General features: G+C 52.1%; 1 protein-coding gene across 1 annotated transcript in view; it reads right to left on the reverse strand.

Annotated features, from left to right (window-relative positions):
• LOC144493935 (phosphofurin acidic cluster sorting protein 2-like) overlaps positions 1-16,098 on the reverse strand; it is a 410,987-nt gene that overhangs the window by 228,399 nt on the left and 166,490 nt on the right. The window contains exon 10 of the mRNA XM_078213510.1: positions 15,078-15,171. Coding sequence (XP_078069636.1) covers positions 15,078-15,171 — 94 coding nt within the window. The remainder of the gene's footprint in view (positions 1-15,077; positions 15,172-16,098) is intronic.

The following is a 16,098-nucleotide window of genomic DNA, read 5'->3' on the forward strand; positions in this document are numbered from 1 at the left end:
TGGGAGTGAGGGTCTGTCAGTTATACAGAGAGTGACTGGGTGGGAGTGAGGGTCTGTCAGTTACACAGAGAGTGACTGGGTGGGAGTGAGGGTCTGTCAGTTATACAGAGAGTGACTGGGTGGGAGTGAGGGTCTGTCAGTTACACAGAGAGTGACTGGGTGGGAGTGAGGGTCTGTCAGTTACACAGAGAGTGACTGGGTGGGAGTGAGGGTCTGTCAGTTACACAGAGAGTGACTGGGTGGGAGTGAGGGTCTGTCAGTTACACAGAGAGTGACTGGGTGGGAGTGAGGGTCTGTCAGTTACACAGAGAGTGACTGGGTGGGAGTGAGGGTCTGTCAGTTACACAGAGAGTGACTGGGTGGGAGTGAGGGTCTGTCAGTTACACAGAGAGTGACTGGGTGGGAGTGAGGGTCTGTCAGTTACACAGAGAGAGTGACGGGGTGGGAGTGAGGGTCTGTCAGTTACACAGAGAGTGACTGGGTGGGAGTGAGGGTCTGTCAGTTACACAGAGAGTGACTGGGTGGGAGTGAGGGTCTGTCAGTTACACAGAGAGTGACTGGGTGGGAGTGAGGGTCTGTCAGTTATACAGAGAGTGACTGGGTGGGAGTGAGGGTCTGTCAGTTATACAGAGAGTGACTGGGTGGGAGTGAGGGTCTGTCAGTTACACAGAGAGTGACTGGGTGGGAGTGAGGGTCTGTCAGTTACACAGAGAGTGACTGGGTGGGAGTGAAGGTCTGTCAGTTATACAGAGAGTGACTGGGTGGGAGTGAGGGTCTGTCAGTTACACAGAGAGTGACTGGGTGGGAGTGAGGGTCTGTCAGTTACACAGAGAGTGACTGGTGGGAGTGAGGGTCTGTCAGTTACACAGAGAGTGACTGGGTGGGAGTGAGGGTCTGTCAGTTATACAGAGAGTGACTGGGTGGGAGTGAGGGTCTGTCAGTTACACAGAGAGTGACTGGGTGGGAGTGAGGGTCTGTCAGTTACACAGAGAGTGACTGGGTGGGAGTGAGGGTCTGTCAGTTATACAGAGAGTGACTGGGTGGGAGTGAGGGTCTGTTAGTTACACAGAGAGGGTGACTGGGTGGGAGTGAGGGTCTGTCAGTTACACAGAGAGAGACTGGGTGGGAGTGAGGGTCTGTCAGTTATACAGAGAGTGACTGGGTGGGAGTGAGGGTCTGTCAGTTACACAGAGAGTGACTGGGTGGGAGTGAGGGTCTGTCAGTTACACAGAGAGTGACTGGGGGGGAGTGAGGGTCTGTCAGTTACACAGAGAGTGACTGGGTGGGAGTGAGGGTCTGTCAGTTACACAGAGAGTGACTGGGTGGGAGTGAGGGTCTGTCAGTTATACAGAGAGTGACTGGGTGGGAGTGAGGGTCTGTCAGTTACACAGAGAGTGACTGGGTGGGAGTGAGGGTCTGTCAGTTGCACAGAGAGTGACTGGGTGGGAGTGAGGGTCTGTCAGTTACACAGAGAGTGACTGGGTGGGAGTGAGGGTCTGTCAGTTACACAGAGAGTGACTGGGTGGGAGTGAGGGTCTATCAGTTACACAGAGAGTGACTGGGTGGGAGTGAGGGTCTGTCAGTTACACAGAGAGTGACTGGGTGGGAGTGAGGGTCTGTCAGTTACACAGAGAGAGTGACTGGGTGGGAGTGAGGGTCTGTCAGTTATACAGAGAGTGACTGGATGGGAGTGAGGGTCTGTCAGTTACACAGAGAGTGACTGGGTGGGAGTGAGGGTCTGTCAGTTACACAGAGAGTGACTGGGTGGGAGTGAGGGTCTGTCAGTTACACAGAGAGTGACTGGGTGGGAGTGAGGGTCTGTCAGTTACACAGAGAGTGACTGGGTGGGAGTGAGGGTCTGTCAGTTATACAGAGAGTGACTGGGTGGGAGTGAGGGTCTGTCAGTTACACAGGGAGTGACTGGGTGGGAGTGAGGGTCTGTCAGTTATACAGAGAGTGACTGGGTGGGAGTGAGGGTCTGTCAGTTACACAGAGAGTGACTGGGTGGGAGTGAGGGTCTGTCAGTTACACAGAGAGTGACTGGGTGGGAGTGAGGGTCTGTCAGTTATACAGAGAGTGACTGGGTGGGAGTGACAGTCTGTCAGTTATACAGAGAGTGACTGGGTGGGAGTGAGGGTCTGTCAGTTACACAGAGAGTGACTGGGTGGGAGTGAGGGTCTGTCAGTTACACAGAGAGTGACTGGGTGGGAGTGAGGGTCTGTCAGTTACACAGAGAGTGACTGGGTGGGAGTGAGGGTCTGTCAGTTACACAGAGAGTGACTGGGTGGGAGTGAGGGTCTGTCAGTTACACAGAGAGTGACTGGGTGGGAGTGAGGGTCTGTCAGTTACACAGAGAGTGACTGGGTGGGAGTGAGGGTCTGTCAGTTACACAGAGAGTGACTGGGTGGGAGTGAGGGTCTGTCAGTTACACAGAGAGTGACTGGGTGGGAGTGAGGGTCTGTCAGTTACACAGAGAGTGACTGGGTGGGAGTGAGGGTCTGTCAGTTATACAGAGAGTGACTGGGTGGGAGTGAGGGTCTGTCAGTTACACAGAGAGTGACTGGGTGGGAGTGAGGGTCTGTCAGTTACACAGAGAGTGACTGGGTGGGAGTGAGGGTCTGTCAGTTATACAGAGAGTGACTGGGTGGGAGTGAGGGTCTGTCAGTTACACAGAGAGTGACTGGGTGGGAGTGAGGGTCTGTCAGTTATACAGAGAGTGACTGGGTGGGAGTGAGGGTCTGTCAGTTACACAGAGAGTGACTGGGTGGGAGTGAGGGTCTGTCAGTTATACAGAGAGTGACTGGGTGGGAGTGAGGGTCTGTCAGTTACACAGAGAGTGACTGGGTGGGAGTGAGAGTCTGTCAGTTATACAGAGAGTGACTGGGTGGGAGTGAGGGTCTGTCAGTTATACAGAGAGTGACTGGGTGGGAGTGAGGGTCTGTCAGTTACACAGAGAGTGACTGGGTGGGAGTGAGGGTCTGTCAGTTATACAGAGAGTGACTGGGTGGGAGTGAGGGTCTGTCAGTTACACAGAGAGTGACTGGGTGGGAGTGAGGGTCTGTCAGTTATACAGAGAGTGACTGGGTGGGAGTGAGGGTCTGTCAGTTATACAGAGAGTGACTGGGTGGGAGTGAGGGTCTGTTAGTTACACAGAGAGTGACTGGGTGGGAGTGAGGGTCTGTCAGTTATACAGAGAGTGACTGGGTGGGAGTGAGGGTCTGTTAGTTACACAGAGAGTGACTGGGTGGGAGTGAGGGTCTGTCAGTTACACAGAGAGTGACTGGGTGGGAGTGAGGGTCTGTCAGTTACACAGAGAGTGACTGGGTGGGAGTGAGGGTCTGTCAGTTATACAGAGAGTGACTGGGTGGGAGTGAGGGTCTGTCAGTTACACAGAGAGTGACTGGGTGGGAGTGAGGGTCTGTCAGTTATACAGAGAGTGACTGGGTGGGAGTGAGGGTCTGTCAGTTACACAGAGAGTGACTGGGTGGGAGTGAGGGTCTGTTAGTTACACAGAGAGTGACTGGGTGGGAGTGAGGGTCTGTCAGTTACACAGAGAGTGACTGGGTGGGAGTGAGGGTCTGTCAGTTACACAGAGAGTGACTGGGTGGGAGTGAGGGTCTGTCAGTTATACAGAGAGTGACTGGGTGGGAGTGAGGATCTGTCAGTTACACAGAGAGTGACTGGGTGGGAGTGAGGGTTCAAATGTTTTTGTCGAAGTAGGGAAGGAGGTAGAAGAGGGGGAGGGGTAGCATTATTGGTCAGAGATTGTATCACAGTGTCAGAGAGGAGGTTTGATGAGGACTTATCTGTTGAGGTAGTATGGGCGGAGATTAGAAATAGGAGAGGAGAGGTCACCCTGTTGGGAGTCTTTTATAGACCTCCTAAAAGTTCTAGAGAGGTTGAGGAAAGGATTGCGGAGTCAATCCTGCTTAGGAGTGAAAGTAATAGGGCAATTGTTATGGGGGATTTTAACTTGACTAATATTGACTGGAATTGTTATAGCTCTAGCTCGTTAGAGGGGTCAGTTTTTGTTCAAAGCGTGCAGGAAGGTTTTTTGACTCAGTATGTAGACAGGCCAACTAGAGGTGAGGCTATATTGGATCTGGTGCTGGGAAATGAGCCAGACCAGGTGCTAGACTTGGAAGTTGGTGTGCATTTTGGTGATAGTGACCACAATTCGGTTACGTTCACCTTAGTGATGGAAAGGGATAGGCATGAACCTCGGGCCAGTGGTTTTAGCTGGGGGAAGGGTAATTATGAGGCTATTAGGAGAGAATTAGGAAACATAGGTTGGACTAGGAGATTACAGGGACTGGGAACGTCCGACATGTGGAGTTTTTTCAAGGAGCAGCTACTGCGAGTCTGTGATAGGTATGTCCCTGTCAGGCAAGGAGGAATTGGTAGGGCTAGGGAACCGTGGTGCACCAAAAAAGTTTCTTTGTTGGTTAAAAAGAAAAAGGAGGCTTATGTTCGGATGAGACGTGAGCACTCGGGTAGTGCACTAGAAAGCTTTAGATTGGCTAAGAGGGAGTTGAAGAGCGAGCTTAGAAGGGCTAAAAGGGGACATGAGAAGACTTTGGCGGATAGGGTTAAAGAGAATCCTAAGGCGTTCTATAGGTATGTCAAGAACAGAAGGTTGGTTAGGGCAAGTTTAGGGCCAGTTATAGATGGCAGAGGGAAGTTATGTGTGGAACCGGAGGAGATTGGTGAAGCATTGAACCAATATTTCTCTTCGGTGTTCACGCAAGGGGACATGAATATAGCTGAGGAGGACACTGGGTTGCAAGGGAGTAGAATAGACAGTATTACAGTTGATAAGGAGGATGTGCAGGATATTCTGGAGGGTCTGAAAATAGATAAATCCCCTGGTCCGGATGGGATTTATCCAAGGATTCTCTGGGAGGCAAGAGAAGTGATTGCAGAGCCTCTGGCTCTGATCTTCAGGTCGTCGTTGGCCTCTGGTATAGTACCAGAAGATTGGAGGTTAGCGAATGTTGTCCCATTGTTTAAGAAGGGGAACAGAGACTTCCCCGGGAATTATAGACCGGTGAGTCTCACTTCTGTTGTCGGCAAGATGTTGGAAAAAATTATAAGGGATAGGATTTATAGTTATTTGGAGAGTAATGAATTGATAGGTGATAGTCAGCATGGTTTTGTGGCAGGTAGGTCGTGCCTTACTAACCTTATTGAGTTTTTTGAGAAAGTGACCAAGGAGGTGGATGGGGGCAAGGCAGTGGACGTGGTATATATGGATTTTAGTAAGGCGTTTGATAAGGTTCACCATGGTAGGCTTCTGCAGAAAATGCAGATGTATGGGATTGGGGGTGATCTAGGAAATTGGATCAGGAATTGGCTAGCGGATAGGAAACAGAGGGTGGTGGTTGATAGTAAATATTCATCATGGAGTGCGGTTACAAGTGGTGTACCTCAGGGATCTGTTTTGGGGCCACTGCTGTTTGTAATATTTATTAATGATCTGGATGAGGGTATAGTTGGGTGGATTAGCAAATTTGCTGATGACACCAAAGTCGGTGGTGTGGTAGACAGTGAGGAAGGGTGTCGTAGTTTGCAGGAAGACTTAGACAGGTTGCAAAGTTGGGCCGAGAGGTGGCGGATGGAGTTTAATGCGGAGAAGTGTGAGGTAATTCACTTTGGTAGGAATAACAGATGTGTTGAGTATAGGGCTAACGGGAGGACTTTGAATAGTGTGGAGGAGCAGAGGGATCTAGGTGTATGTGTGCATAGATCCCTGAAAGTTGGGAATCAAGTAGATAAGGTTGTTAAGAAGGCATATGGTGTCTTGGCGTTTATTGGTAGGGGGATTGAATTTAGGAGTCGTAGCGTTATGTTGCAACTGTACACAACTCTGGTGCGGCCGCACTTGGAGTACTGTGTGCAGTTCTGGTCCCCACATTACAGGAAGGATGTGGAGGCTTTGGAGAGGGTGCAGAAGAGGTTTACCAGGATGTTGCCTGGTATGGAGGGGAGATCCTATGAGGAGAGGCTGAGGGATTTGGGATTGTTTTCGCTGGAAAGGCGGCGGCTAAGAGGGGATCTTATTGAAACATATAAGATGATTAGAGGTTTAGATAGGGTGGATAGTGATAGCCTTTTTCCTCTGATGGAGAAATCCAGCACGAGGGGGCATGGCTTTAAATTGAGGGGGGGTAGTTATAGAACCGATGTCAGGGGTAGGTTCTTTACCCAGAGGGTGGTGAGGGATTGGAATGCCCTGCCAGCATCAGTAGTAAATGCGCCTAGTTTGGGGGCGTTTAAGAGATCCGTAGATAGGTTCATGGACGAAAAGAAATTGGTTTAGGTTGGAGGGTCACAGTTTTTTTTTTAACTGGTCGGTGCAACATCGTGGGCCGAAGGGCCTGTTCTGCGCTGTAATGTTCTATGTTCTATGTTCTATGTCTGTCAGTTATACAGAGAGTGACTGGGTGGGAGTGAGGGTCTGTCAGTTACACAGAGAGTGACTGGGTGGGAGTGAGGGTCTGTCAGTTACACAGAGAGTGACTGGGTGGGAGTGAGGGTCTGTCAGTTACACAGAGAGTGACTGGGTGGGAGTGAGGGTCTGTCAGTTACACAGAGAGTGACTGGGTGGGAGTGAGGGTCTGTCAGTTATACAGAGAGTGACTGGGTGGGAGTGAGGGTCTGTCAGTTACACAGAGAGTGACTGGGTGGGAGTGAGGGTCTGTCAGTTATACAGAGAGTGACTGGGTGGGAGTGAGGGTCTGTCAGTTACACAGAGAGTGACTGGGGGGGAGTGAGGGTCTGTCAGTTACACAGAGAGTGACTGGGTGGGAGTGAGGGTCTGTCAGGTACACAGAGAGTGACTGGGTGGGAGTGAGGGTCTGTCAGTTACACAGAGAGTGACTGGGTGGGAGTGAGGGTCTGTCAGTTACACAGAGAGTGACTGGGGGGGAGTGAGGGTCTGTCAGTTACACAGAGAGAGTGACTGGGTGGGAGTGAGGGTCTGTCAGTTATACAGAGAGTGACTGGGTGGGAGTGAGGGTCTGTCAGTTATACAGAGAGAGTGACTGGGTGGGAGTGAGGGTCTGTCAGTTATACAGAGAGTGACTGGGTGGGAGTGAGGGTCTGTCAGTTATACAGAGAGTGACTGGGTGGGAGTGAGGGTCTGTCAGTTACACAGAGAGTGACTGGGTGGGAGTGAGGGTCTGTCAGTTACACAGAGAGTGACTGGGTGGGAGTGAGGGTCTGTCAGTTACACAGAGAGTGACTGGGTGGGAGTGAGGGTCTGTCAGTTACACAGAGAGTGACTGGGTGGGAGTGAGGGTCTGTCAGTTACACAGAGAGTGACTGGGTGGGAGTGAGGGTCTGTCAGTTACACAGAGAGTGACTGGGTGGGAGTGAGGGTCTGTCAGTTACACAGAGAGTGACTGGGTGGGAGTGAGGGTCTGTCAGTTACACAGAGAGTGACTGGGTGGGAGTGAGGGTCTGTCAGTTATACAGAGAGTGACTGGGTGGGAGTGAGGGTCTGTCAGTTACACAGAGAGTGACTGGGTGGGAGTGAGGGTCTGTCAGTTATACAGAGAGTGACTGGGTGGGAGTGAGGGTCTGTCAGTTACACAGAGAGTGACTGGGTGGGAGTGAGGGTCTGTCAGTTACACAGAGAGTGACTGGTGGGAGTGAGGGTCTGTCAGTTACACAGAGAGTGACTGGGTGGGAGTGAGGGTCTGTCAGTTATACAGAGAGTGACTGGGTGGGAGTGAGGGTCTGTCAGTTACACAGAGAGTGACTGGGTGGGAGTGAGGGTCTGTCAGTTATACAGAGAGTGACTGGGTGGGAGTGAGGGTCTGTCAGTTACACAGAGAGTGACTGGGTGGGAGTGAGGGTCTGTCAGTTACACAGAGAGTGACTGGGTGGGAGTGAGGGTCTGTCAGTTATACAGAGAGTGACTGGGTGGGAGTGAGGGTCTGTTAGTTACACAGAGAGAGTGACTGGGTGGGAGTGAGGGTCTGTCAGTTACACAGAGAGTGACTGGGTGGGAGTGAGGGACTGTCAGTTATACAGAGAGTGACTGGGTGGGAGTGAGGGTCTGTCAGTTATACAGAGAGTGACAGGGTGGGAGTGAGGGTCTGTCAGTTACACAGAGAGAGACTGGGTGGGAGTGAGGGTCTGTCAGTTATACAGAGAGTGACTGGGTGGGAGTGAGGGTCTGTCAGTTACACAGAGAGTGACTGGGTGGGAGTGAGGGTCTGTCAGTTACACAGAGAGTGACTGGGGGGGAGTGAGGGTCTGTCAGTTACACAGAGAGTGACTGGGTGGGAGTGAGGGTCTGTCAGTTACACAGAGAGTGACTGGGTGGGAGTGAGGGTCTGTCAGTTACACAGAGAGTGACTGGGGGGGAGTGAGGGTCTGTCAGTTACACAGAGAGTGACTGGGTGGGAGTGAGGGTCTGTCAGTTACACAGAGAGTGACTGGGTGGGAGTGAGGGTCTGTCAGTTATACAGAGAGTGACTGGGTGGGAGTGAGGGTCTGTCAGTTATACAGAGAGTGACTGGGTGGGAGTGAGGGTCTGTCAGTTACACAGAGAGTGACTGGGTGGGAGTGAGGGTCTGTCAGTTACACAGAGAGTGACTGGGTGGGAGTGAGGGTCTGTCAGTTACACAGAGAGTGACTGGGGGGGAGTGAGGGTCTGTCAGTTACACAGAGAGTGACTGGGTGGGAGTGAGGGTCTGTCAGTTACACAGAGAGTGACTGGGTGGGAGTGAGGGTCTGTCAGTTACACAGAGAGTGACTGGGTGGGAGTGAGGGTCTGTCAGTTACACAGAGAGTGACTGGGTGGGAGTGAGGGTCTGTCAGTTACACAGAGAGTGACTGGGTGGGAGTGAGGGTCTGTCAGTTACACAGAGAGTGACTGGGTGGGAGTGAGGGTCTGTCAGTTACACAGAGAGTGACTGGGTGGGAGTGAGGGTCTGTCAGTTACACAGAGAGTGACTGGGTGGGAGTGAGGGTCTGTCAGTTACACAGAGAGTGACTGGGTGGGAGTGAGGGTCTGTCAGTTATACAGAGAGTGACTGGGTGGGAGTGAGGGTCTGTTAGTTACACAGAGAGTGACTGGGTGGGAGTGAGGGTCTGTCAGTTACACAGAGAGTGACTGGGTGGGAGTGAGGGTCTGTCAGTTATACAGAGAGTGACTGGGTGGGAGTGAGGGTCTGTCAGTTATACAGAGAGTGACTGGGTGGGAGTGAGGGTCTGTCAGTTACACAGAGAGTGACTGGGTGGGAGTGAGGGTCTGTCAGTTACACAGAGAGTGACTGGGTGGGAGTGAGGGTCTGTCAGTTACACAGAGAGTGACTGGGTGGGAGTGAGGGTCTGTCAGTTATACAGAGAGTGACTGGGTGGGAGTGAGGGTCTGTCAGTTACACAGAGAGAGTGACTGGGTGGGAGTGAGGGTCTGTCAGTTACACAGAGAGTGACTGGGTGGGAGTGAGGGTCTGTCAGTTACACAGAGAGTGACTGGGTGGGAGTGAGGGTCTGTCAGTTACACAGAGAGAGTGACTGGGTGGGAGTGAGGGTCTGTCAGTTATACAGAGAGTGACTGGGTGGGAGTGAGGGTCTGTCAGTTATACAGAGAGTGACTGGGTGGGAGTGAGGGTCTGTCAGTTACACAGAGAGTGACTGGGTGGGAGTGAGGGTCTGTCAGTTATACAGAGAGAGTGACTGGGTGGGAGTGAGGGTCTGTCAGTTATACAGAGAGAGTGACTGGGTGGGAGTGAGGGTCTGTCAGTTATACAGAGAGAGTGACTGGGTGGGAGTGAGGGTCTGTCAGTTACACAGAGAGTGACTGGGTGGGAGTGAGGGTCTGTCAGTTACACAGAGAGTGACTGGGTGGGAGTGAGGGTCTGTCAGTTACACAGAGAGTGACTGGGTGGGAGTGAGGGTCTGTCAGTTATACAGAGAGTGACTGGGTGGGAGTGAGGGTCTGTCAGTTACACAGAGAGTGACTGGGTGGGAGTGAGGGTCTGTCAGTTACACAGAGAGAGTGACTGGGTGGGAGTGAGGGTCTGTCAGTTACACAGAGAGTGACTGGGTGGGAGTGAGGGTCTGTCAGTTACACAGAGAGAGTGACTGGGTGGGAGTGAGGGTCTATCAGTTACACAGAGAGTGACTGGGTGGGAGTGAGGGTCTGTCAGTTACACAGAGAGAGTGACTGGGTGGGAGTGAGGGTCTGTCAGTTATACAGAGAGTGACTGGGTGGGAGTGAGGGTCTGTCAGTTATACAGAGAGTGACTGGGAGGGAGTGAGGGTCTGTCAGTTATACAGAGAGTGACTGGGTGGGAGTGAGGGTCTGTCAGTTATACAGAGAGTGACTGGGAGGGAGTGAGGGTCTGTCAGTTACACAGAGAGTGACTGGGTGGGAGTGAGGGTCTGTTAGTTACACAGAGAGTGACTGGGGGGGAGTGAGGGTCTGTCAGTTACACAGAGAGTGACTGGGTGGGAGTGAGGGTCTGTCAGTTACACAGAGAGTGACTGGGTGGGAGTGAGGGTCTGTCAGTTACACAGAGAGTGACTGGGTGGGAGTGAGGGTCTGTCAGTTATACAGAGAGTGACTGGGTGGGAGTGAGGGTCTGTCAGTTACACAGAGAGAGTGACTGGGTGGGAGTGAGGGTCTGTCAGTTACACAGAGAGTGACTGGGTGGGAGTGAGGGTCTGTCGGTTACACAGAGAGAGTGACTGGGTGGGAGTGAGGGTCTGTCAGTTATACAGAGAGTGACTGGGTGGGAGTGAGGGTCTGTCAGTTATACAGAGAGTGACTGGGTGGGAGTGAGGGTCTGTCAGTTACACAGAGAGTGACTGGGTGGGAGTGAGGGTCTGTCAGTTACACAGAGAGTGACTGGGTGGGAGTGAGGGTCTGTCAGTTATACAGAGAGTGACTGGGTGGGAGTGAGGGTCTGTCAGTTACACAGAGAGAGTGACTGGGTGGGAGTGAGGGTCTGTCAGTTATACAGAGAGTGACTGGGTGGGAGTGAGGGTCTGTCAGTTACACACAGAGAGTGACTGGGTGGGAGTGAGGGTCTGTCAGTTACACAGAGAGTGACTGGGGGGGAGTGAGGGTCTGTCAGTTACACAGAGAGTGACTGGGGGGGAGTGAGGGTCTGTCAGTTACACAGAGAGTGACTGGGTGGGAGTGAGGGTCTGTCAGTTACACAGAGAGTGACTGGGGGGGAGTGAGGGTCTGTCAGTTACACAGAGAGTGACTGGGGGGGAGTGAGGGTCTGTCAGTTACACAGAGAGTGACTGGGGGGGAGTGAGGGTCTGTCAGTTACACAGAGAGTGACTGGGTGGGAGTGAGGGTCTGTCAGGTACACAGAGAGTGACTGGGTGGGAGTGAGGGTCTGTCAGTTACACAGAGAGTGACTGGGTGGGAGTGAGGGTCTGTCAGTTACACAGAGAGTGACTGGGGGGGAGTGAGGGTCTGTCAGTTACACAGAGAGAGTGACTGGGTGGGAGTGAGGGTCTGTCAGTTATACAGAGAGTGACTGGGTGGGAGTGAGGGTCTGTCAGTTATACAGAGAGAGTGACTGGGTTGGAGTGAGGGTCTGTCAGTTATACAGAGAGTGACTGGGTGGGAGTGAGGGTCTGTCAGTTACACAGAGAGAGACTGGGTGGGAGTGAGGGTCTGTCAGTTACACAGAGAGAGTGACTGGGTGTGAGTGAGGGTCTGTCAGTTATACAGAGAGAGTGACTGGGTGGGAGTGAGGGTCTGTCAGTTATACAGAGAGTGACTGGGTGGGAGTGAGGGTCTGTCAGTTACACAGAGAGTGACTGGGGGGGAGTGAGGGTCTGTCAGTTACACAGAGAGAGTGACTGGGTGGGAGTGAGGGTCTGTCAGTTATACAGAGAGTGACTGGGTGGGAGTGAGGGTCTGTCAGTTATACAGAGAGTGACTGGGTGGGAGTGAGGGTCTGTCAGTTATACAGAGAGAGTGACTGGGTGGGAGTGAGGGTCTGTCAGTTACACAGAGAGAGTGACTGGGTGGGAGTGAGGGTCTGTCAGTTACACAGAGAGAGTGACTGGGTGGGAGTGAGGGTCTGTCAGTTATACAGAGAGTGACTGGGTGGGAGTGAGGGTCTGTCAGTTATACAGAGAGAGTGACTGGGTGGGAGTGAGGGTCTGTCAGTTACACAGAGAGTGACTGGGTGGGAGTGAGGGTCTGTCAGTTACACAGAGAGTGACTGGGTGGGAGTGAGGGTCTGTCAGTTACACAGAGAGTGACTGGGGGGGAGTGAGGGTCTGTCAGTTACACAGAGAGTGACTGGGTGGGAGTGAGGGTCTGTCAGTTACACAGAGAGTGACTGGGTGGGAGTGAGGGTCTGTCAGTTACACAGAGAGTGACTGGGTGGGAGTGAGGGTCTGTCAGTTATACAGAGAGAGTGACTGGGTGGGAGTGAGGGTCTGTCAGTTACACAGAGAGTGACTGGGGGGTAGTGAGGGTCTGTCAGTTACACAGAGAGTGACTGGGTGGGAGTGAGGGTCTGTCAGTTACACAGAGAGTGACTGGGTGGGAGTGAGGGTCTGTCAGTTACACAGAGAGTGACTGGGTGGGAGTGAGGGTCTGTCAGTTACACAGAGAGTGACTGGGTGGGAGTGAGGGTCTGTCAGTTACACAGAGAGAGTGACTGGGTGGGAGTGAGGGTCTGTCAGTTATACAGAGAGTGACTGGGTGGGAGTGAGGGTCTGTCAGTTACACAGAGAGTGACTGGGTGGGAGTGAGGGTCTGTCAGTTACACAGAGAGTGACTGGGTGGGAGTGAGGGTCTGTCAGTTACACAGAGAGTGACTGGGTGGGAGTGAGGGTCTGTCAGTTACACAGAGAGTGACTGGGTGGGAGTGAGGGTCTGTCAGTTATACAGAGAGTGACTGGGTGGGAGTGAGGGTCTGTCAGTTACACAGAGAGTGACTGGGTGGGAGTGAGGGTCTGTCAGTTACACAGAGAGTGACTGGGTGGGAGTGAGGGTCTGTCAGTTATACAGAGAGTGACTGGGTGGGAGTGAGGGTCTGTCAGTTACACAGAGAGAGTGACTGGGTGGGAGTGAGGGTCTGTCAGTTACACAGAGAGTGACTGGGTGGGAGTGAGGGTCTGTCAGTTACACAGAGAGTGACTGGGGGGGAGTGAGGGTCTGTCAGTTACAAAGAGAGAGTGACTGGGTGGGAGTGAGGGTCTGTCAGTTATACAGAGAGTGACTGGGTGGGAGTGAGGGTCTGTCAGTTATACAGAGAGTGACTGGGTGGGAGTGAGGGTCTGTCAGTTATACAGAGAGAGTGACTGGGTGGGAGTGAGGGTCTGTCAGTTACACAGAGAGAGTGACTGGGTGGGAGTGAGGGTCTGTCAGTTACACAGAGAGAGTGACTGGGTGGGAGTGAGGGTCTGTCAGTTATACAGAGAGTGACTGGGTGGGAGTGAGGGTCTGTCAGTTATACAGAGAGAGTGACTGGGTGGGAGTGAGGGTCTGTCAGTTACACAGAGAGTGACTGGGTGGGAGTGAGGGTCTGTCAGTTACACAGAGAGTGACTGGGTGGGAGTGAGGGTCTGTCAGTTACACAGAGAGAGTGACTGGGTGGGAGTGAGGGTCTGTCAGTTACACAGAGAGTGACTGGGGGGGAGTGAGGGTCTGTCAGTTACACAGAGAGTGACTGGGTGGGAGTGAGGGTCTGTCAGTTACACAGAGAGTGACTGGGTGGGAGTGAGGGTCTGTCAGTTACACAGAGAGTGACTGGGTGGGAGTGAGGGTCTGTCAGTTACACAGAGAGTGACTGGGTGGGAGTGAGGGTCTGTCAGTTACACAGAGAGAGTGACTGGGTGGGAGTGAGGGTCTGTCAGTTATACAGAGAGTGACTGGGTGGGAGTGAGGGTCTGTCAGTTACACAGAGAGTGACTGGGTGGGAGTGAGGGTCTGTCAGTTATACAGAGAGTGACTGGGTGGGAGTGAGGGTCTGTCAGTTACACAGAGAGTGACTGGGTGGGAGTGAGGGTCTGTCAGTTACACAGAGAGTGACTGGGTGGGAGTGAGGGTCTGTCAGTTACACAGAGAGTGACTGGGTGGGAGTGAGGGTCTGTCAGTTATACAGAGAGTGACTGGGTGGGAGTGAGGGTCTGTCAGTTATACAGAGAGTGACTGGGTGGGAGTGAGGGTCTGTCAGTTACACAGAGAGTGACTGGGTGGGAGTGAGGGTCTGTCAGTTACACAGAGAGTGACTGGGGGGGAGTGAGGGTCTGTCAGTTACACAGAGAGTGACTGGGTGGGAGTGAGGGTCTGTCAGTTACACAGAGAGTGACTGGGTGGGAGTGAGGGTCTGTCAGTTACACAGAGAGTGACTGGGTGGGAGTGAGGGTCTGTCAGTTATACAGAGAGAGTGACTGGGTGGGAGTGAGGGTCTGTCAGTTACACAGAGAGTGACTGGGGGGGAGTGAGGGTCTGTCAGTTACACAGAGAGTGACTGGGTGGGAGTGAGGGTCTGTCAGTTACACAGAGAGTGACTGGGTGGGAGTGAGGGTCTGTCAGTTACACAGAGAGTGACTGGGTGGGAGTGAGGGTCTGTCAGTTACACAGAGAGTGACTGGGTGGGAGTGAGGGTCTGTCAGTTACACAGAGAGAGTGACTGGGTGGGAGTGAGGGTCTGTCAGTTATACAGAGAGTGACTGGGTGGGAGTGAGGGTCTGTCAGTTACACAGAGAGTGACTGGGTGGGAGTGAGGGTCTGTCAGTTACACAGAGAGTGACTGGGTGGGAGTGAGGGTCTGTCAGTTACACAGAGAGTGACTGGGTGGGAGTGAGGGTCTGTCAGTTACACAGAGAGTGACTGGGTGGGAGTGAGGGTCTGTCAGTTATACAGAGAGTGACTGGGTGGGAGTGAGGGTCTGTCAGTTACACAGAGAGAGTGACTGGGTGGGAGTGAGGGTCTGTCAGTTACACAGAGAGTGACTGGGTGGGAGTGAGGGTCTGTCAGTTATACAGAGAGTGACTGGGTGGGAGTGAGGGTCTGTCAGTTACACAGAGAGAGTGACTGGGTGGGAGTGAGGGTCTATCAGTTACACAGAGAGACTCACTGGATTTGGTTGCTCCTTTATTTGGCTCTTGTGGCTTTGAAGGTTGATAATCTCGGTTTGTGAGCTGGAATGTGACATTCCTTCAAAAAATGGCCTGCAAGAAGGAGCATAAATTATATGTTATTTTTTTGATATACAGAGAGAAAGAAAGGCAGACTGAGCTGTTCTCTGTCCCACTTTCCAGTGAGGGTGTGATGGGGCCTGTTAGAAGCTGGGTTCTGCCCACAGACCGTGTTGTTAATGCAGAGAGAGAACACTCTGCTTTCCTTGTCCAGCATTCTCTCATGGGCATTTCCAGCATGCTGTCAGCAAACTACCCAGGCAACTAATCAGAGTCAAGAATTACCACAGACAGCCAACCAGGAAATGAAAATCACTCAAATTGGATCACTTTTAACAGTTTTACCGAGTGAAATAAAGATTGAGAGGCACACATGCAACACAAGGTGAAGATCATGGATAAAACTTTTGAACTATTATTTCAACAAAAATTTGTTTGAAGATTGTGAATTATAATGGAAACATTGAACATGTCCAATGGTGATGAAACACGCTGTGAAAATACAGATCTGTCTTTTGTTTCTTTCCTGACTCAGAATATAAATTACTTTCACAGACTCAGAGTCAGGAAAGAAACAAAAGACAGATCTGCATTTTCACAGTGTGTTTCATCACCATCGGACTTGTCAGAGCAGTTTACAGCCAATGTAGTTTTGTCTACACTCGAAGAACACTTGTGAGGCATGAACACAGTCAGTGTGGACAGCTCACCACCACAAACCTGGCAAATTCTGTCAGAGTGTGCCAGCAGATATCACATTCACCTCCCACTCACAGACCCAGTTCAGAGCTGTTAGCACATAACCAGGGTAATACTGCCAGTGCGGAGGGAGTGAGTGCTGCACCATCCCACATCTCTACTTTCAATTAGATCTTTTACCAAAGCTTTCTCTGTCTCTGAGGTGGATATAAAACATGCCAATGTACTATTGAAATAACATCAGTGGAGTTCTATCTGGTG

The sequence above is a fragment of the Mustelus asterias genome, chromosome 5 (assembly GCF_964213995.1).
Source record: "Mustelus asterias chromosome 5, sMusAst1.hap1.1, whole genome shotgun sequence".
Taxonomy (NCBI): domain Eukaryota; kingdom Metazoa; phylum Chordata; class Chondrichthyes; order Carcharhiniformes; family Triakidae; genus Mustelus; species Mustelus asterias.